At 49.8% G+C, this 21,157-nt stretch overlaps 1 protein-coding gene across 2 annotated transcripts in view; it reads left to right on the top strand.

The window, feature by feature from the left end:
• The window catches only part of LOC144772417 (beta-1,4-galactosyltransferase 3-like), a 568,172-nt gene that overhangs the window by 410,035 nt on the left and 136,980 nt on the right, over positions 1 to 21,157 (top strand). For both annotated transcript variants that reach the window (XM_078656711.1, XM_078656712.1), the window contains one exon: positions 17,806 to 17,928. In XM_078656711.1, coding sequence (XP_078512837.1) covers positions 17,806 to 17,928 — 123 coding nt within the window. The remainder of the gene's footprint in view (positions 1 to 17,805; positions 17,929 to 21,157) is intronic.

Raw genomic sequence — 21,157 nt, 5'->3', positions numbered from 1 at the left:
GTGTTGTGAGGGTGAGTGAGGGTGAGGGTGAGGGGTTGAGGGTGAGGGGTTGAGGGGTTGAGGGTGAGTGAGTGAGGGTGAGGGGTTGAGGGTGGGTGAGGGGTTGAGGGTGAGTGAGGGTGAGTGAGGGTGAGTGAGGGTGAGGGGTTGAGGGTGAGGGGTTGAGGGTGAGTGAGGGTGAGGATGAGTGAGGGTGAGGGGTTGAGGGTGAGTGAGGGTGAGGATGAGGGGTTGAGGGTGAGTGAGGGTGAGGGTGAGGGGTTGAGGGTGAGTGAGGGTGAGGGTGAGTGAGGGTGAGGGGTTGAGGGTGAGTGAGGGTGAGGGGTTGAGGGTGAGTGAGGGTGAGTGAGAGTGAGGGAGGGTGAGGGGTTGAGGGTGAGGGGTTGAGGGTGAGTGAGGGTGAGGGGTTGAGGGTGAGCGAGGGTGAGGGTGAGTGAGGGTGAGGGGTTGAGGGTGAGTGAGGGTGAGTGAGGGAGGGTGAGGGTGAGTGAGGAGTTGAGGGTGAGTGAGGGTGAGGGTGAGTGAGGGTGAGTGAGGGTGAGTGAGGGGTTGAGGGTGAGGGGTTGAGGGTGAGGGGTTGAGGGTGAGGGGTTGAGGGTGAGGGGTTGAGGGTGAGTGAGGGGGAGTGAGGGTGAGGGGTTGAGGGTGAGTGAGGGTGAGGGTGAGTGAGGGTGGGTGAGGGTGAGTGAGGGGTTGAGGGTGAGTGAGGGTGAGTGAGGGTGAGGGGTTGAGGGTGAGTGAGGTTGAGGTTGAGGGTGAGTGAGGGTGAGGGTGAGTGAGAGTGAGGGTGAGGGGTTGAGGGTGAGTGAGGGTGAGGGGTTGAGGGTGAGTGAGGGTGAGGGTGAGGGGTTGAGGGTGAGTGAGGGTGAGGGGTAGAGGGTGGGTGAGGGTGAGGGGTTGAGGGTGGGTGAGGGGGAGTGAGGGTGAGGGGTTGAGGGTGAGTGTGAGGGTGAGGGGTTGAGGGTGGGTGAGTGGTTGAAGGTGAGGGGTTGAGGGTGAGTGAGGGTGAGGGGTTGAGGGTGGGTGAGGGTAAGGGGTTGAGGGTGGGTGAGGGGTTGAGGGTGGGTGAGGGGTTGAGGGAGGGTGAGGGGTTGAGGGTGAGGGGTTGAGGGTGAGTGAGGGGTTGAGGGTGAGTGTGAGGGTGAGGGGTTGAGGGTGAGTGAGTGTGAGGGTGAGGGGGTGAGGGGTTGAGCGTGAGTGAGGGTGAGGGGTAGAGGGTGAGGGTGAGGGTGAGTGAGAGGTTGAGGGTGAGGGGGTGAGGGGTTGAGGGTGAGGGGTTGAGGGTGCGGGGTTGAGGGGGTGAGGGGTTGAGGGTGAGGGGTTGAGGGTGAGGGGTTGAGGGTGAGGGGTTGAGGGGTTGAGGGTGAGGGGGTGAGGGTGAGTGAGGGGTTGAGGGTGAGGGGTTGAGGGTGAGGGGTTGAGGGTGCGGGGTTGAGGGTGGGTGAGGGTGAGTGAGGGTGAGAGGGTGAGGGGTTGAGGGTGAGTGAGGGTGAGGGGTTGAGGGTGAGTGAGGGGTTGAGGGTGAGTGAGGGTGGGTGAGGGTGAGGGGTTGAGGGTGAGTGAGGGGTTGAGGGTGAGGGTGAGAGGTTGAGGGTGGGTGAGGGGTTGAGGGTGGGTGAGGGGTTGAGGGTGGGTGAGGGTGAGGGGTTGAGGGTGGGTGAGGGTGAGGGGTTGAGGGTGGGTGAGGGTGAGGGGTTGAGGGTGGGTGAGGGTGAGGGGTTGAGGGTGAGTGGGGTTGAGAGTGAGTGTGAGGGTGAGGGGGTGAGGGGTTGAGGGTGAGGGTGAGTGAGGGGGTGAGGGTGAGGGGGTGAGGGTGAGGGTGAGGGGTTGAGGGTGAGGGTGAGGGGTTGAGGGGTTGAGGGTGAGGGGTTGAGGGTGAGGGGGTGAGGGTGAGGGGTTGAGGGTTGGGGGTGAGGGGTTGAGGGTGAGAGGGTGAGGGGTTGAGGGTGAGGGTGGGTGAGGGTGAGGGGTTGAGGGTGGGTGAGGGTGAGTGAGTGTGAGGGTGAAGGGTTGAGGGTGGGTGAGGGGTTGAGGGTGGGTGAGGGTGAGTGAGGGTGAGTGAGGGGTTGAGGGTGAGTGAGGGTGAGGGGTTGAGGGTGGGTGAGGGGTTGAGGGTGAGTGAGGGTGAGGGTGAGTGAGGGGTTGAGGGTGAGGGGTTGAGGGTGAGTGAGGGTGAGGGTGGTAAATAAATAAATAATACCTCTATTTTTGACTAGATATAACAATAACAGATAGCTCAATAAATAAGAGTGAGGGTGAGTGAGGGGTTGAGGGTGAGTGAGGGGTTGAGGGTGAGGGTGAGGGGTTGAGGGTGAGGGGTTGAGGGTGGGTGAGGGTGAGGGGTTGAGGGTGGGTGAGGGGTTGAGGGTGGGTGAGGGTGAGGGGTTGAGGGTGAGGGGTTGAGGGTGAGTGAGGGTGAGGGGTTGAGGGTGAGGGGTTGAGGGGGTGAGGGGGTGAGGGTGAGTTAGGGGGTGAGGGGTTGAGGGTGAGGGGTTGAGGGGGTGAGGGGTTGAGGGTGAGGGGTTGAGGGTGAGGGGGTGAGGGGTTGAGGGTGAGGGGTTGAAAGTGAGGGGTTGAGGGTGAGTGAGTGTGAGGGGGTGAGGGTGAATGAGGGGGTGAGGGGTTGGGGGTGAGGGTGAGGGGTTGAGGGTGAGGGGTTGAGGGTGAGGGGTTGAGGGTGAGGGGTTGAGGGTGTGAGGGTGAGGGGTTGAGGGTGAGGGGTTGAGGGGGTGAGGGGTTGAGGGTGAGGGGTTGAGGGTGAGGGTGAGTGAGGGGTTGAGGGTGAGAGGGTGAGTGAGGGTGAGGGGTTGAGGGTGGGTGAGGGTGAGGGGTTGAGGGTGGGTGTGAGGGTGAGGGGTTGAGGGTGAGGGGTTGAGGGTGAGGGGTTGAGGGTGGGTGAGGGTGAGGGGTTGAGGGTGAGTGAGGGTGAGGGGTTGAGGGTGAGTGAGGGTGAGTGAGGGTGGGTGAGGGTGAGGGGTTGAGGGTGAGTGAGGGTGAGGGGTTGAGGGTGAGGGTGAGAGGGTGAGGGGTTGAGGGTGGGTGAGGGGTTGAGGGTGGGTGAGGGTGAGGGGTTGAGGGTGGGTGAGGGTGATGGGTTGAGGGTGGGTGAGGGTGAGGGGTTGAGGGTGGGTGAGGGTGAGGGGTTGAGGGTGAGTGAGGGGTTGAGGGTGAGGGGTTGAGGGTGAGTGAGTGTGAGGGTGAGGGGTTGAGGGTGAGGGTGAGTGAGGGGGTGAGGGTGAGGGGGTGAGGGTGAGTGAGGGGTTGAGGGTGAGGGGGTGAGGGTGAGGGGTTGAGGGTGAGGGGGTGAGGGGTTGAGGGTGAGGGGTTGAGGGTGAGTGAGGGGTTGAGGGTGAGGGGTTAAGGGTGAGGGGTTGAGGGTGAGGGGTTGGGGGTGAGGGGTTGGGGGTGAGGGGTTGGGGGTGAGGGGGTGAGGGTGAGGGGGTGAGGAGTTGAGGGTGAGGGGTTGAGGGTGAGGGTGGGTGAGGGTGAGGGGTTGAGGGTGGGTGAGGGGTTGAGGGTGGGTGAGGGTGAGTGAGGGTGAGTGAAGGGTTGAGGGTGAGTGAGGGGTTGAGGGTGAGTGAGGGGTTGAGGGTGAGTGAGGGGTTGAGGGTGAGAGGTTGAGGGTGAGTGAGGGGTTGAGGGTGAGTGAGGGTGAGTGAGTGAGAGGGTGAGGGGTTGAGGGTGGGTGAGGGTGAGGGGTTGAGGGTGAGTGTGAGGGTGAGGGGTTGAGGGTGAGGGGTTGAGGGTGGGTGAGAGGTTGAGGGTGGGTGAGGGTGAGGGGTTGAGGGTGGGTGAGGGGGTGAGGGTGAGAGGGTGGGGGTGAGGGTGAGGGGTTGAGGGTGAGGGGGTGAGGGGGTGAGGGTGGGTGAGGGTGAGGGGTTGAGCGTGTGAGGGTGAGGGGTTGAGGGTGAGGGGGTGAGGGGTTGAGGGTGAGGGGTTGAAAGTGAGGGGTTGAAAGTGAGGGGTTGAGGGTGAGGTAAATAAATAATTAATTACCGGTTCTATTTTTGACAAGATATACAAATAACAGATAGCTCAATAAATAAGAGTCAGGATTCGAGGTATCTTGAGTCTTACAGGCTTTAATAAGGCATAAGGGACAGGAACAGGACAGCCTGCATGGGAATAGACGGATGGCAGCTGCCGGGGACAGGAATGGCATGAGCGCTGTATCATATTAACAGTACATGGTATATATACATTACATTTACAATAGCATTCAATACAGTAGGCGTAGCAGTAGGCGTAACTTGTAGCAGTCGCGAAAGATAAGACATAAAGTAGGTGTAACAAGAGGCGTGTACAGGGCGTATACATAGACATGTGATATGGATGTCACAGAAGTGTCATGAATGAGGCGGAAACATGGAGGGGGCTACTCGAGCAACTGGGACCTCTAACCTAGTGGTGCGCGCAAACGGGCAATGACGTGTTACTAGGGAGAACTGGGGGCTATGACTTCTGCGCTAGAAGAGGAGACTAAAGTCTGCAGAGTCAGGGCGACATGTACCTAAGGCATATCTGGTATCTGGTGTTTGGAGAACATGTTGATAGAATCCAAAAGTTATCAGGGCAAAGGCTACTTGACACTAAGGCTGGTGCATGCATTATTCTACATGTATTGCGTGTGCGAGGAATATTCTATGAATATTAATACAGTATTTCTCTTACACGGAGACAGAAAGGCTAGACTATGGCTGAAACTGTTGATGCGATTCAGTAGCTTAGGAATGCAGAGAAGGAGGGCTGGACTGATAACTAGAAGCATAACATACTCTTGGGAGACAGGCAGGCAGAGCCAGGCCGGGCCGGGCACTGTGCTGCGCGAAAGGAAGTGAAGGGTCAGGGATGCAGGTGGGGGCTGTATCGCTCCTCGGAGAGGGTTCAGGAGACAGGAACTTGAATCTGGTGTCCGGGCCCTTTTGAGGCCTAGAAACGGGGACATTTACTGAATTAACGTGCATACTGTGAAACGTGGCAACATAGGCCTAATACTCGTTGCTTTCACGAGAACTGGGAACTGGCATACTAGAGTTGGACACAACTATATTTGCGTCTTTAATCGACCATAAGGGGATACATATGCATATCGATCATGCACATATAACATAGGATGAGGAACACGTAGGCACATATAACATGGCAAAATTTACTTTTCCACATTCCCTCCTTGTGCCCTACGTTTCCATCAGGAAACATCAATATTCATGATACCATCTATCATTTCATATAGCATCATTTGCTCGTCTCGAATTGTCTTGGAACGGGACTTAGGACTAGGAATACAGGATGTAGCACAAATGCCGCAAATCGCAGGGCCACATTGTAAACAGAGGCAGCAACTGAATATGATCATTACTGCTATACCTAGGAATGACAATACTTTCCATCCCCAGGCAGAAATAATACTCCAGAGCCAACCGGACCATGTCCAGGTGCCTGGTTTCTGGTGTAACTGATGGGCAATTTTATGAAGTCTGGTTATAGCTGAATAAACAGACGGCGCGTTATTAGGAATGAAAATGCAGCAACTAGATCCGATGACTCTACATGCTCCTCCTCTATCGGCCAGTATGACGTCAAGAACGAGACGATTTTGGAGCACGACAAATCTCATAGCAGATTGTTCTTCAGTTAAGTTACCTAGAGCGGAAGTAGTCTCATTCACTACTGCTTCAAGGGTTCTGGTTAACCTACGTATTAACTTACTATTCTGGACAGGGCCTATAAAGAAAAAGAAACCTTTATTGAAATCTTGATACTGTTCTAGAGTAGTTTCAGTTTGATCGACAATTGGGGACTCGATCCCTCTTTTATGTCTAATGTGTACTAGATGTGTGTTTCTGTGATAATCAGATGGGGCTAGAAAAACTGGTGGCAGTAGGAAGGCAATGTAACATGTTCCATCCCAATCTAGGGGCAGACGAACATATGCGGTCTGACCACAAACAAAATAAGAATGACGTGAGGCTTTGAAAATAGACTTCCCACTGTCACTATACTCGACAATAGTAGTACAATCACTATGACCTACATGTGCAGAACCATTCTTTCTGACACATAATTCGCCTTTGACTGGTAGCACTGAAATAGCAGGCAAATCTGGAGTAGTGTCGGACTGAACATTCAGGACCATGAAATTCGAGGAATAATTACCTAAATCATATACTTCATTTTCTAGATCTAACCCTGTTCTATGGGTGAGACCTTGCTTGTCTGGGAAACAGGTTCTATTCAGGAAGGACATATCAGTTGAGGATGACGTTAACGTGGACCATGCTCCACACGAACCATTATGTGAAAATGGATAAGGAAATAGTGGCAGAACTCCCTTCGGTGTCTGGAAAGGGGGGAGTCGACCACACACCCAACAATTAGTGGCATTGCTGGTCTGGTGTGAATAATGCAACATTCGGATAAAGGTATTATTTCGCATAGCAAGACGATAGGATAGCTCGTGAGGAGGCAGATCACTAAATGTGTGCTCTACTGTAGTATTGGAAAACGTATATACATGTGAAATAGGAAAACATAAATGTAAAGCATAACTTGTGCAGGTAACCATAAGACTCAAAAATAACAAGAAGAATAGAACGACAATACATCTTTTAGAGTTTTGACTAACTCTCTCACTGTGTGGGTCTGTCTCATACATGTCAGGAACCTGTCTAACCGCTTCACCCGAGAGGGACTTAAACAATTAAACTGGCTGACTTATTTTACTAGACCGGAGTTTCTGTTTATACTCCTGCTGCGGAGTTTTCTCTAACAGGGGAATTTTGAATTCAGAGTCTGTATCTGGGCAGTCCTTGAGAATAGGGCAGTCTTTAATGAATGTCTTTTGCTTAAGTCCATGAAACTTCTTAATATGGCTGGTGTGCACCCAGCCTTTGCGGTTCTCGAGCTTGACGGCGGTCCTGGTGGTAAGAAGGACAAGACGGGGCTCCTTCCATCGGGGCTCCAGCGGACTTGAACGATCAAAGTTCCTTACGAAGACCATATCACCTGGAACGATCTCATGCGGTTTCACCTCAGTGTTGTCTGGAAATGTAGCGGCAACCTGTGAACGACAAGAGTGTAGGGCAGACATCAAGGAAGCTAGGTAATCTGTCAGCATATTACTGGAAACATCGGTAATCTTTCGGGGTCGAGGTGTACCCCACATATTTGGAGGACGGCCGAATACGACCTCATACGGGGACAGACCTGATCTGGAATGTGCAACCATTCGCATATAGAATAGAGCAACTGGCAGGGCTACTAGCCAGTCTACACCTTTTTCTTTACATACTTTGGCAATTCGGATTTTCAAAGTCTGATTATGTCTCTCTACGAGACCGGCTGCTTCAGGATGGCGTACACAATGGAACTTCCACTGGTACCCTAATAGAAGGGAAACTTGTTTCATAAGCTCGGATGAGAATGGCTGGCCGTTATCTGAATACACGACCCTAGGTAATCCATAGCGGGGAAAATACTCACGAACCAACTGCCTGGCAGTGGTCGCAGCTGTGTAATCTGGAACTGGATATGCTTCTGTCCACCTGGACAAAGCGCATACAACTACGAGGACATACTTGAAACCTCGACATCGCTCCATCTGAATATAATCCATCTGGAGGACTTCAAAAGGGTGGTCAGGAGGTTGGAATCCACCTTGTTCCACCGGGACACTTTTACCTGGATTGAACTGACAACATATCATACAGGTACGGACTTTCTGCTTGGCTGCAGCTCGTAAATGCTTGTTCAACCAGAGGTTCTGAATACTGTCTAACATAGCTTTTTCTCCTAGATGTGCTGGACTATGTGCGGTATTAATAATGACTTGAACCATAGAGTCGGGGAGAAACCATGTGGCTTTTCCCTTCGTCAACCATCCTTGATCTGTCTGGACCCCTCCTTGTTCGGACCATTTCTTGATTTCATCGGGAGTAGCATGTGACTGTATATCTATGACATCTTGTGTAGGGTCCTTAACTGTCATACAAGTAGTCTGATCTGGAGTATGTGTCAGTATTGTGTTAACCGGAATGTCTGGAGTCTGAGCTGTAAGCTTGGCTGTTCGATCTGCTAGATCGTTACCTTGGGAAATGATGTCAGTGACTTTCGTATGTGCTTTGCACTTCATGATAGCTATAGCTGTCGGTAAATGTATTGCATCTAACAGAGCTTGAATGAGGAGACCATGCTGGATCTTGGTTCCATGGGAAGTCATGAAACCTCTTTCTTGCCAGAGCACTCCAAAGTCGTGTACGACTCCGAATGCATAACGTGAATCTGTGTATATATTTACTTTCAGGTTCTTGGCACGTATGCAGGCTTGGGTCAGAGCGACTAGCTCTGCTGCTTGAGCAGACAGGGTGTCAATACGGTGTGTCTCTATAACTTCAGTTTCAGTAGTCACTGCATACGCGGCTACTAGTTCTCCTGTACTTGTTCTCATACATGAACCATCCACATAAAGTGTCAGGTCGGGATCAGGTAATGCAATGTCTGTCAGGTCTTGTCTTGGCTTTGTCATGGTGTTAACAACTTCCACACAGTCATGTGTGGCAGGATTTGAAGTAACTGACGGTAACAGTGTAGCTGGATTTAAAGTGTTGCAGCGTCTGATTTCTATGTGTGGCTGGAACAGTGTCAGTTCATAACCTGTTAAACGTGCAATTGTCAAGTGCTGAGTCTGGGTTCGGTTTAAAAGAACTTCCACGGAGTGTGGAACTTGTACTGTCAGGGAGTGTCCTAACACTATGGAATCACTTTGTCTAATAGCTAGAGCTGTGGCTGCAACTGACTTGAGGCACGCAGGCAGAGCCTGGGCCACTGGATCTAATGTGCTAGAAAAATAAGCACAGGGCTTGTATTGTCCTGCTTGATCTTGTGTGAGAACGGATAATGCAGTACCATCACGTTCAGTAACAAAAAGTGTAAAAGGCTTACTATAGTTCGGTGTTGCTAGAACAGGTGCATTACATAAGGCTTTCTTTAATTCATTAAAAACAAGTGCATGTTCCTGGGTCCAAGGGAGGACAGTCGATACGGCTGCCTCCTGTGTCGTTAACTGTATCAGTGGCTTGGCTAGAAATGCATACTGAGGAATCCATTGTCTGCAGTAAGAAGTGAGGCCGATAAAAGCTCGTACCTCCTTCTGGGTCTTGGGCTGTGGAAGATGTGCTATTAACTGGATACGGTCAGGTGTCAACTGTCTACCCCTCTTGGACAGTAAGTGTCCTAAGTAGACCACTTGCTGGACACAGAATTGTAATTTGGAAGGGGACACCTTGTGCCCCATCTCGGCCAGGAAATACAGGACTTTAAGTGACGCACATTCGCAGTCACGTTCAGAACGGGCTGTGATCAGTAGATCATCGACATACTGGAGCAGGGCAGTGTCAGCTGGCATGTGAATATTGTCTAGTTGTCTTTTAAGTGCTTGACTGTAAATGCTAGGACTTTCTGTGAAACCTTGAGGAGCTCGTGTAAATTTATAGCTCCTTCCATTTAAACAGAAACCGAAAAGGTACTGGCTGTCTGGATGAATGGGGACACTGAAAAATGCGTTCTTGAGGTCGATAACTGTGAAGAACGTAGCTTCAGAATCAATGGCTGTCAATAGAGAAGAAATATCTGGGACTACTGGATACTGGGGAATGATACATTTATTAAGCTCTCGGAGGTCAATCACTAATCGATAAACTGGAGGTGCATTTGGATCAGTACGTTTCAGAATTGGAATGATAGGAGAATTACATACATTGGAGTCAGTTTCTACAACCACTCCTTGAGCAATAAGCTCGTCAATAATTTTGGATAAGGCTGCTACAGCCTCAGGTGGCAATTTGTAATGTCGGATTCGTGGTAAAACTACACCTTGTTTCAGAGTCACACGATGGGGTGTGATATGCATACAACCTACATCAGTTGGACCTTGCGCCCATAAATGCTGTGGTACATTCAATAATCTTGGATCAAAATCACGTAATACATAATGACCTTTAAAGTCTCTCAAAAACAGACGAACCCCCTCTGGGGAACAACAAATTACTGCTCCTAATTCTTTTAATGTCTTAATGCCTAACAAATTTTCTGGACAAGATTTCGTGAGTAACAAATCTGTAGTTCGGGACAATGGACCAACTTCTAGAGTAACTGGTTTCGATATTTCATTAATAATAGGCTTTCCTGAAAATCCAAGGGAAACATTTCTAGAGCCTGAGAGCGGAGCCCCTGGAACCTCGTCATGACTGATGGTAGTCCTACTTGCCCCTGTATCAATCAGAAACTTTCTGTCTTTCCCTAATACTTGACTGTGTACATAGGGACCCTCTTGATCTACAGGTATCTCGATGAGAAGCAAGCCTACCTCCCCCTCTAGGCTGTTTCATGAATACGGCTGATAATCTGGATACTCGGACTGTGCATACTGGTACATCTGCTGTGTAACGTGCTGTGTTGCAGCTATAGGCTGTGGTACTGTAACTGTCTGTTGTGCATTCTGTGGTGGCTGGGAAGTCTGTGAAACTTGTTCTTGTCTAGGCGGACGTGGTCTTTCTTTAGTCTTACCAGTAGCTATGTTGTGTTTCAGAACTGCACATTCACTTATAAAATGACCTGGCTGTTTGCAATAATTGCAGGTCCCTTTAACGGGAACTGCAGGATGACTGGCTTGATTCGGACCCCTCTTCTGACTGTCTTGGGGAACAGATTGTGCAACTAATACTTTCATTTTCGTGTCTTTCATACGTCTCCTTTCGTGTTCTTGCTCTTCCCTGATTCTGTTCTGGTGGTACTGGAGCATTTGGAGCATCTGTGACGGAGAATTAGCTTGCCAGGTACTTTCGACTTTCAGGACTCGATTTTTAACTTGTGGACTTGAATTCTCGACTAGTTTTGTGACAAAAAGATGAGGGTATGATTCACTACTTGTTTTCAGACCACTGTTAATAATAAAACATTTTTCAAATCTAGAATAGAAATCACTAGTATCTTCGTCTTGTTTCTGTTTACAGGCTGAGATGGCATCCCAGTCTTCCTTTTTCGTGGCTAGTAATCTTGGCAAAACTTGTATCAATAACTCGGGCAATTCTTTAGCTTTATCCCCAAGACCGGTACCTGGTACTCGTGTATTATCTTCAGCTTCTAGAGCTGTCCAATCTATCTTTTTCTCTCCCACCTCCCATTCTTTTTCCTTGAGTTTTTCATATATGCCCGCAGGCAACAGGACCTTTAACATTTTAATGATATCTGGATACGTGTATTCTCCCATACGGAGCATGTCCTTTAATTCACGGTGGAACCCTGCTGGATCTTTGTCATGACAGGGAATTAACTTTTTCATTTCTAACAGTTCCATCTTTGTAATAGGGGTGTAAACAAATACTCGTTCTAGACCACCACCCGTTCCTCTAACTGGGTGTACTTCTCGTAACGGATTCTGTCTATCTATGTAAAATGATTTACTTTCTGGGGGTGAGACGTGAACAAAATGCGGATTCAGAAACGTTCGGTATTTGTGGCGCTGTTCTAGAATGATACTAATTAAATCGGTACCTAGACCTTTCCATCTGTACTGTAGTAACTCGTTTAATACATCATGTAGGGGACCTGGATCGGAATGCTGATCCTCATACAGTATGATGAGGTGCTGGATCATATACATACCCACCAGTCGCTGCTCGGCTGGGGGCAGTTTCAGAAACGTTTGGGCCACTATTTCGTCAGGAAACGGGTCGGAATCAGTAGTCCATCGGACTGCTGATCGGGCTAATTCTTGTTCATGCATGGTACTGAGCTCGCTATAACCTATTCGCGATTTCAGAATATGATTGGTAGCCTGGAATACTTGTTCCAGAGAACACTGTTCTGGTGCTGGAGAGGGAAAAACTTTCTTGTAGTCTAGGCGTGAATATCGGTCGGAAAGTCTAGTTCTACCTACATACGCTATTCTGGAGGGATTCTCGTCATCTACCTCTTCATTATCAGAGTTGTCTTCTTTCTCGGTTACTTGTGTTGCTTCTCGTTTCTCGTGTAACTTTATTATTTCCCTACGAATTTTCTTGTACATAATCTCTACACAACCTTGTGTTTTCCCTCGGCTATATTGTCACTCCACCTAGTCAGGACTTTCATTTCTTCTTGATCTTTTTCCGGGCAATCTTGTTCCCTTATTAAACAGTTAATTAGAAACTTTAGAATCATGAGCTGAGTCTCGACTTTTCTTTGAACCATGGCTTCGCGAATACTTTCTGGATTCACTCCTGTACGGATAAAACGATATATTCTGTCTAGATGTTCTTTCATATCGGGCAGGGTGTCCAAATAATCGGTCACCCGTCTTAAACGTAATGAATATATGACCATGGTACCATCGCCTGGAACTGGATCATAACGACATTCGGTAAGTGCTCGCTTGATATCTGTGAAGGTATGAACTTTTGGCGTACGCTGTAACGCTAGTTCATGTAGCGTCATACGTCTGTGTTGAGGCGGGGTACCAGGAGGACTTCCCCCCACGGCTCCTAAACTGGAATCGTCGGTGGGTACTGTACGTGCTGGCAGAGTGACTGATGTAGCGGGCACATGTACTGTGGGCTGGGCCGGGGGTGCTGTAACAGATGCTGTAACATTAACTGGACCCACGGGACCAGTGGCTGGAGGAACAGGAATTACATTATTTACAGGAGCAGGCGGAACAGGATTTGCATATTCTGGGACTGTATCGTCCAAATAGGACGAGAGAAAAATATCAGCTGCGGTCGGTTTATGACGTAGCTTAATCGGAACTAGTGATGGCGGAAAATTACTGGATGCCTCTGGGGTTGCTTTTGGCAAGCCCTCGGCAAGAAGAGGATACATACCCTTAATAAGGGCATTTCTCTGTCTGTCTGACTGTTCTGCTCTAACTCGTTCACCTTCTTCGATTAATTCCCTTTCTTGGGCTTTCTCTGAGGATTCTCTACTTAATTCTGTTTTCCTGATTTCTTTTTCGGTTCTTTTATGAGATTCTTTGCGCCATAACTCGATGGCATCTTTCTGGGACTGTCTGGCTTTCTTTTTCCATAATGCTTCTTCTACTCGCATGATGCACTCGGCATCCCATGTGCCTGATACAGGCCATCTATATTTCTCTTCGAGATGTCTGGTATAATCAGACCATAAGTCTAGATATATTATGGCACTTAAGCCATGCTTGTGATACATGAAATGTCCTGGACTGTCCCTAGGAGGGACAGGGACTGCTTCCTCGAGCAGCCCTTTTCTGGTCTTTAACTGACATAACTGGGAAAAAAGAGGCATTACGGGAATACACTTGAAATACAATATACAATAATCACAATAATAACATATCAGACAAAACTTTCATACCACGACATAAAAATACATGAATAATAGTTCGAACAGAGTACTACCTGATATACTGGAAACAGAACACATGAATTTCTCGAGAACGAGACTTACTAGAATTACTAGATGCACTGCTAAAACAGTACGAAACATACCGGTCCCATAAAGAGACACGTCTGGACCCGCATCCACCTAGGTGAACACTTCGTGTTGGATCTGCGTACCCAAACCCACGGACCAGAGACAAATTAATGACTCTGTCTAGATACTACCCCAGCAACGGTACTCACCGGGCAGCAAGAACGGAAGGCCTCGGACTGGACTGGACTGCTACGACGTCGGACTACGAACTTCAAACTTCAGTTACAGGTGGGCCTCCGGATACCTCGGACATTGTACTCTCGGCTTGGGCTCTGGTCGGGACTCGCCGCGTTCCACACCGCCTCGTCTGGATGCTGGACCGCAACTTCCGTCTCCTCAGTGGGCCTGAGGGATACTTGAAGCAGAAATATCTGCCGGTGCACGGTATGGTTCCGTCACGGCTGCAGAGGGTCAGGGGGCCTGCGTGGCTTCGCCGGCGCGTGGGGAAAGGGCAAGTCCCTATTCGGGCGCCATTATGTGGTAAATAAATAATTAATTACCGGTTCTATTTTTGACAAGATATACAAATAACAGATAGCTCAATAAATAAGAGTCAGGATTCGAGGTATCTTGAGTCTTACAGGCTTTAATAAGGCATAAGGGACAGGAACAGGACAGCCTGCATGGGAATAGACGGATGGCAGCTGCCGGGGACAGGAATGGCATGAGTGCTGTATCATATTAACAGTACATGGTATATATACATTACATTTACAATAGCATTCAATACAGTAGGCGTAGCAGTAGGCGTAACTTGTAGCAGTCGCGAAAGATAAGACATAAAGTAGGTGTAACAAGAGGCGTGTACAGGGCGTATACATAGACATGTGATATGGACGTCACAGAAGTGTCATGAATGAGGCGGAAACATGGAGGGGGCTACTCGAGCAACTGGGACCTCTAACCTAGTGGTGCGCGCAAACGGGCAATGACGTGTTACTAGGGAGAACTGGGGGCTATGACTTCTGCGCTAGAAGAGGAGACTAAAGTCTGCAGAGTCAGGGCGACATGTACCTAAGGCATATCTGGTATCTGGTGTTTGGAGAACATGTTGATAGAATCCAAAAGTTATCAGGGCAAAGGCTACTTGACACTAAGGCTGGTGCATGCATTATTCTACATGTATTGCGTGTGCGAGGAATATTCTATGAATATTAATACAGTATTTCTCTTACACGGAGACAGAAAGGCTAGACTATGGCTGAAACTGTTGATGCGATTCAGTAGCTTAGGAATGCAGAGAAGGAGGGCTGGACTGATAACTAGAAGCATAACATACTCTTGGCAGACAGGCAGGCAGAGCCAGGCCGGGCCGGGCACTGTGCTGCGCGAAAGGAAGTGAAGGGTCAGGGATGCAGGTGGGGGCTGTATCGCTCCTCGGAGAGGGTTCAGGAGACAGGAACTTGAATCTGGTGTCCGGGCCCTTTTGAGGCCTAGAAACGGGGACATTTACTGAATTAACGTGCATACTGTGAAACGTGGCAACATAGGCCTAATACTCGTTGCTTTCACGAGAACTGGGAACTGGCATACTAGAGTTGGACACAACTATATTTGCGTCTTTAATCGACCATAAGGGGATACATATGCATATCGATCATGCACATATAACATAGGATGAGGAACACGTAGGCACATATAACATGGCAAAATTTACTTTTCCACAGGTTGAGGGTGAGGGGTTGAAGGTGAGTGAGTGTGAGGGGGTGAGGGTGAGGGGGTGAGGGTGGGTGAGGGGTTGAGGGTGAGGGGGTGAGGGTGAGTGAGGGGTTGAGGGTGAGGGGTTGAGGGTGAGGGGTTGAGGGTGAGGGGTTGAGGGTGAGGGGTTGAGGGTGAGGGGTTGAGGGTGAGGGGTTGAGGGTGAGGGGTTGAGGGTGAGAGGGTGAGGGGTTGAGGGTGAGAGGGTGAGGGTGAGAGGGTGAGTGAGGGTGAGGGTGAGTGTGAGGGTGAGGGGTTGAGGGTGGGTGAGGGTGAGGGGTTGAGGGTGGGTGAGGGGTTGAGGGTGGGTGTGAGGGTGAGGGGTTGAGGGTGGGTGAGGGGTTGAGGGTGAGGGGTTGAGGGTGGGTGAGGGTGAGGGGTTGAGGGTGGGTGAGGGGTTGAGGGTGGGTGAGGGGTTGAGGGTGGGTGAGGGTGAGGGGTTGAGGGTGGGTGAGGGGTTGAGGGTGGGTGAGGGGTTGAGGGTGGGTGAGGGTGAGGGGTTGAGGGTGGGTGAGGGGTTGAGGGTGGGTGAGGGTGAGGGGTTGAGGGTGGGTGAGGGTGAGGGGTTGAGGGTGAGTGAGGGGGTGAGGGTGAGGGGTTGAGGGTGAGGGTGAGGGGTTGAGGGTGAGTGTGAGGGTGAGGGTGTGAGGGTGAGTGAGGGGGTGAGGGTGAGTGAGGGGGTGAGGGTGAGGGGTTGAGGGTGAGGGGGTGAGGGTGAGTGAGGGGTTGAGGGTGAGGGGGTGAGGGTGAGTGAGGGGTTGAGGGTGAGGGGTCGAGGGTGAGGGGGTGAGGGTGAGTGAGGGGTTGAGGGTGAGGGTGAGTGAGGGGGTGAGGGTGAGGGGTTGAGGGTGAGTGAGTGTGGGGGTGAGGGTGAGGGGTTGAGGGTGAGTGAGTGTGGGGGTGAGGGTGAGTGAGGGGGTGAGGGGTTGAGGGTGAGTGAGGGGTTGAGGTTGAGGGTGAGGGGTTGAGGGTGAGGGGTTGAGGGTGAGGGGTTGAGGGTGAGGGGTTGAGGGTGAGGGTGTGAGGGGTTGAGGGTTTGAGGGTGAGGGGTTGGGGGTGAGTGTGAGGGTGAGGGGTTGAGGGTGGGTGAGGGGTTGAGGGTGAGGGGTTGGGGGTGAGGGTGAGTGAGGGGTTGAGGGTGAGGGGTTGAGGGTGAGGGGTTGAGGGTGAGTGAGGGTGAGTGAGGGGTTGAGGGTGAGGGGTTGAGGGTGAGTGAGGGTGAGGGGTTGAGGGTGGGTGAGGGTGAGTGAGGGTGAGTGAGGGTGGGTGAGGGTGAGTGAGGGTGAGGGTGAGTGAGGGGTTGAGGGTGAGTGAGGGTGAGGGTGGGTGAGGGGTTGAGGGTGAGGGGTTGAGGGTGAGGGGTTGAGGGTGAGGGGTTGAGGGTGTGGGGTTGAGGGTGAGGGGTTGAGGGTGTGGGGTTGAGGGTGAGGGGTTGAGGGTGAGGGGTTGAGGGTGAGGGGTTGAGGGTGAGGGTGTGAGGGGTTGAGGGTGAGGGGTTGAGGGGTTGAGGGTGAGGGGTTGAGGGTGAGGGGTTGAGGGTGAGGGTGAGGGGTTGGGGTTGAGGGTGCGGGGTTGAGGGTGAGGGGGTGCGGGGTTGAGGGTGAGGGGTTGAGGGTGAGGGGGTGAGGGTGAGGGGTTGAGGGTGAGGGGTTGAGGGTGAGGGTGAGTGAGGGTGAGGGGTTGAGGGTGATTGTTTGGGTGAAGGGGTGAGGGTGAGGGGTTGAGGGTGAGTGTGAGGGTGAGTGAGTGTGAGGGGGTGAGGGTGAGAGGGGCACAAGTCCTAACAAGGAAGCAAAGCAAACAGCCGGAGAAGAGAGAAAACGGCAGGAATCGAAGTAAAGAGGAGGATGCAAGGAGAGGTACAGAGGGAGTTAGCATAAAAGGAGACACGGCCGGCGGCCGTGAAACTGAAAGTACGGCCGGCCGGCTGTGAATAATTAGGGGATGAGCGCACGCTGAGAAGCTGCCTTTGATGTGGTAATGCGAGGCAGGCAGGCAGGCGGCTGGTGGCATTGTGCACGCGCTTTTTAGGGCTTGCGCTTGCGCAATGACCTAAAAAGCACATGCACTTCAAGAAATCGCCAGTGGAATCGTGCTTGGGTAAACGCTGTTTAAGCCCCTATAGAGCTTCGCCAGCTATGCGCATGCGCACAGCAGGCGAGCCCTAAAAAGCTTGCTTCATTTTCTAGGCATGTGCATCTGTGTTTTGCACGCACCTACAAAATGATGCAACGACTATCTCACCGCACTTTTTATTTATTTTTTTACATTATTTTCAGCCATCCTTTACAGTGGCCATATGGTTGTACAGAATGGCTAAAATCATTGCCAAAGCCAATTGGTTTCCCAAGTGAGACCTGCTGGCTTTTTCCATTGCTTGTTTATAGTTTAGTGACTGCCTTTTTCACCCCTCAGTTCTATGCTTTTTTTGTGTATACATATTGCATGATTCATTGTATAACAAAGCAACAAGTCCTACAGAGCTTTGACACCCTTTCCGTTCTGGCCAGCTTCAAATAACCATTATTTATAATATGTTTTTAAGGTGGCAGTATTAAACTGAAATTGACACAGCTATTGTCACGTAAACGTTTAACTGTGAGTTGTTTCTTTCATTTCTAGTTTGCCCTATTGGTCTTATTTTGGAGGTGTTTCCGCATTGACTCCAGAGCAATATATGAAGATCAATGGATTTCCAAACACTTACTGGGGATGGGGTGGAGAAGATGATGACATTTCAACGAGGTACAGTATACATTTGTGCGTGTACACATGCACACCAAGAACAGTTTCCTTACAGGAGGCTAACGGTAGATTGCTTCGTAAAGTAACATGAAAGCACTATATTGAGACAGAAGGAACATTATCTTTGTCATGGGGGAAGCTACCATGACATTAGTTGGTAATGCCCTCCCTTTGAAAACAGCTTCCATAAGAGTCATACTTACCTGTGTGCCCAGGTGTGGTAACAGCATCATGCCCCATACATTAGGAGCTATGTGTGGGAATCGTTGATTGCCCATGAGCTATACAATACTGCAGAAGACAAGCCAGAGATGGTGGTACTAGGAATGTGTAACAGAGAGTTTATATAAAATTATCTCCAGAATCTAAGCATGTAATTTTGGGTTGGGGCTTTCCCTACCTCCTGCTTAGCTGCCAGAGCACCCTCACATAATATTACTATTTTGTTTCTTCACCTGAGCTCAGCTTACACCCTAACACTCTCGGATTCATCACAAAGTGGGCAGCTCTCCCTGGCTTCTTTAAAGACATCTACTAAACATTAGCCCCACACCCTAAGACAAATGAAGTATTCCTAAATGCAGTACCAGAGTTACTGCAGCTTTCTCTAATAATATTTCTCCTTAAAGAGCCTCTAACCAACCTGAAAGATCTATCCATCTCTTCCAAAATCCAACTGATCTCTTTTACATGCCAAGTGAAAAACAGGAGGATTGGGATTTTGGAAGATGTAGTGGATTTTGTCACCTCTATCGCAGTAGTGGGGGGCACATTGAATGCTTCCAAAGAGTTTTTTTTTTTTTTTTTTATGTTCCTGCCCTATCTTGCTGGTGGATCTTTGGGCAGCTGCCTAAGTTAGCTTTGCAGTAGAACTTGGAGATAGAAAAGGTGCGGGACATTGGAAGGGAAATCTCTGACATAAGTGAAAATTGAGAGATAGAAGAGGAAGGAGGTGGTTCTCAGAAGCAAATGAGCGAGAAATGGATATATCTAGGGGCATAGATAGGAGAGATGCAAACATCGGGAAATAAAAGTGCGAGAGCCAGGACTCTGGCTTTGGAGGCAAGACATAAGGACCTCCAAAACAAAGATGTAGGATAAAGAGACTTTAGAGACATATAAGTAAGACACCAGAAAAAAGAGAGAGTGGGGCTTAAGAAACATAGAAATAGTACAGCATTGCTGAACCTGGATGACGGGGGTAAAGATAAAGAAAGAAAAAGAGGTATCTGAAAACCAAGGGCAAGTAGTTGAAGTGGGGATCATGGAAAAGGTAATTAATGTGAAGCCACCGCAATTAGAAGGCAAATGATAAAGTATAGAAGGGGTAGAAGAGGAATGTAGCAAGTTATTCAGCATATAGATGCAAAGAGCACAGCTTAAACCTGGAAAATGATAATTGCTAGAGCAGGAGTCACTGACTGGAGCTTGGCTAGGGATCAGCCAGAGAGCAGGGAACGCATCAAGCAGTATAGAAAGGGGAGTAAGCTCAGCAGCTGGCAGGAGTGATTGTTTCCCCCACCTGCCAGTCCTAACATGTATGGGTGAGGTTGAAGAGAGTTATAAAGGAAATTTAGGATACTGCTGAACCCCTGAGATAGCCTCCCCTTGTGTTTGTTTTTTAGACAGAAAAGGGATGCTGGGTAGAAGGAGCTCACCATACACTCCAAAAGTTCCTACATCTGTTTCCTTCTAAGCAACAAAGTGGATGATCAGGAGGTGGCAAGGGAAAGAATTGGAGATGTGATCAGAGAGGTGTATATGGACTCAGGTTGCTGTGATCAAAATAAAAGATTGTTGAATGTGCGGGCACTGAGGGAGAAAGGCCACGTTTTCTGTTTTTTCTGATAGGTCAGTATTCCTAAGTGATCCATAACATCACAGCAACCATCAAGAGTACTTGACAAAAACAGAACAATCCACTGACATGATGTCTATAGCGCTCAGATTATCAGTAGAGATATGTTGTCTAACATTAAAGATCATGAAGGCACTAGCGATGCATCCCAATTATTGTGGTCAAGGCAAAGAGACTTCAATTTCAAGCATTGTCAGCAGTTAGTGAACGGATCCATTGTAGATCGGAGGTACCATACCTTTTTATTCTACTCTTCTTTCTTTGGTTCTTTAGTTGTATAATGACCTGATAATCATGTTTATATGTGTTCATTAGTGTATCCAGTATTGGGGTATCTGTCATAGATTCACACGCTTGAATCATTCCCCGTTGTCGAAGGGGGAGTCCCACAGTACTATAAATAAAGCAGTAATAAACGCCGGCATTCATGGAAAAGCCTTATATTGGATAAGATCTTTCCTTTGAGGCAGAACACAGAAAATAAGACTCCCATCCTTCCTATCAGAACCTACAGAGATCAGTTGTGGAGTACCCCAAGGATCCTCTCTCAGCCCCACTCTCTTCAACATTTACATGGCCCCCCTCATAACCATCGTCGGAAACCACAGGCTCAACATTGTCTCCTACGCTGACGACACCCAGCTCATCCTCTCCCTCACCAAGGAACCCGACATCACCAGACGCAACTTCCAAGAAGGGATGAAAGCTGTCGCAAACTGGATGAGCAACAGCTGCCTGAAGTTCATCTTGCACAAAACAGTAGTCCTCATCCTCTGCTCTACCCCTTCTGCATGGGACAACACGTGGTGGCCCCCTGCCCCCGGAAATCCACCCTCCCCCATGGACCACGCACGCAACCTCAGCATTATTCTCAACTCATCACTCACCATGAATCACCAGATCAACGCTGTATTCTCCACATGCTTCAACACCCTCTGCATAATACGCAAGACATTTAAGTGGATCCCCCCGATTCCAGGAAAAACGTCACCCACGCACTCATTACCAGCAGACTGGAATAAGACAACACTTTCTATGCTGGAATAAAATAAAAACTCCTCCGCAAACTCCAGACTGTCCAGAACGCCACAGACAGACTCATCCTTGACATCCCACGACACGACCACATCACCCAAACCTCCCCGACCTCCACAGGCTACTGGTTGAAAAAAGAATAACCTTCAAACTGCTCACACGCCTAGAAAGCCCTCCACAACATCGGACCCCAATACCTCAATGACAAATCTCCTTCTACGTCCCCAAGAAAAACCTCAGATCAGCTGACCTCGCCCTAGCCACCGTCCCGGTTTCCACAGGACCAGAGCAGGTGGAAGATCCTTCTCCTGCCTCACAGCCAAGACCTGGAACGAA

This window comes from Lissotriton helveticus, chromosome 8 (genome assembly GCF_964261635.1).
Source record: "Lissotriton helveticus chromosome 8, aLisHel1.1, whole genome shotgun sequence".
NCBI classification, from domain to species: Eukaryota; Metazoa; Chordata; class Amphibia; order Caudata; family Salamandridae; genus Lissotriton; species Lissotriton helveticus.
This window is presented reverse-complemented; position numbering and strand designations above follow the sequence as displayed.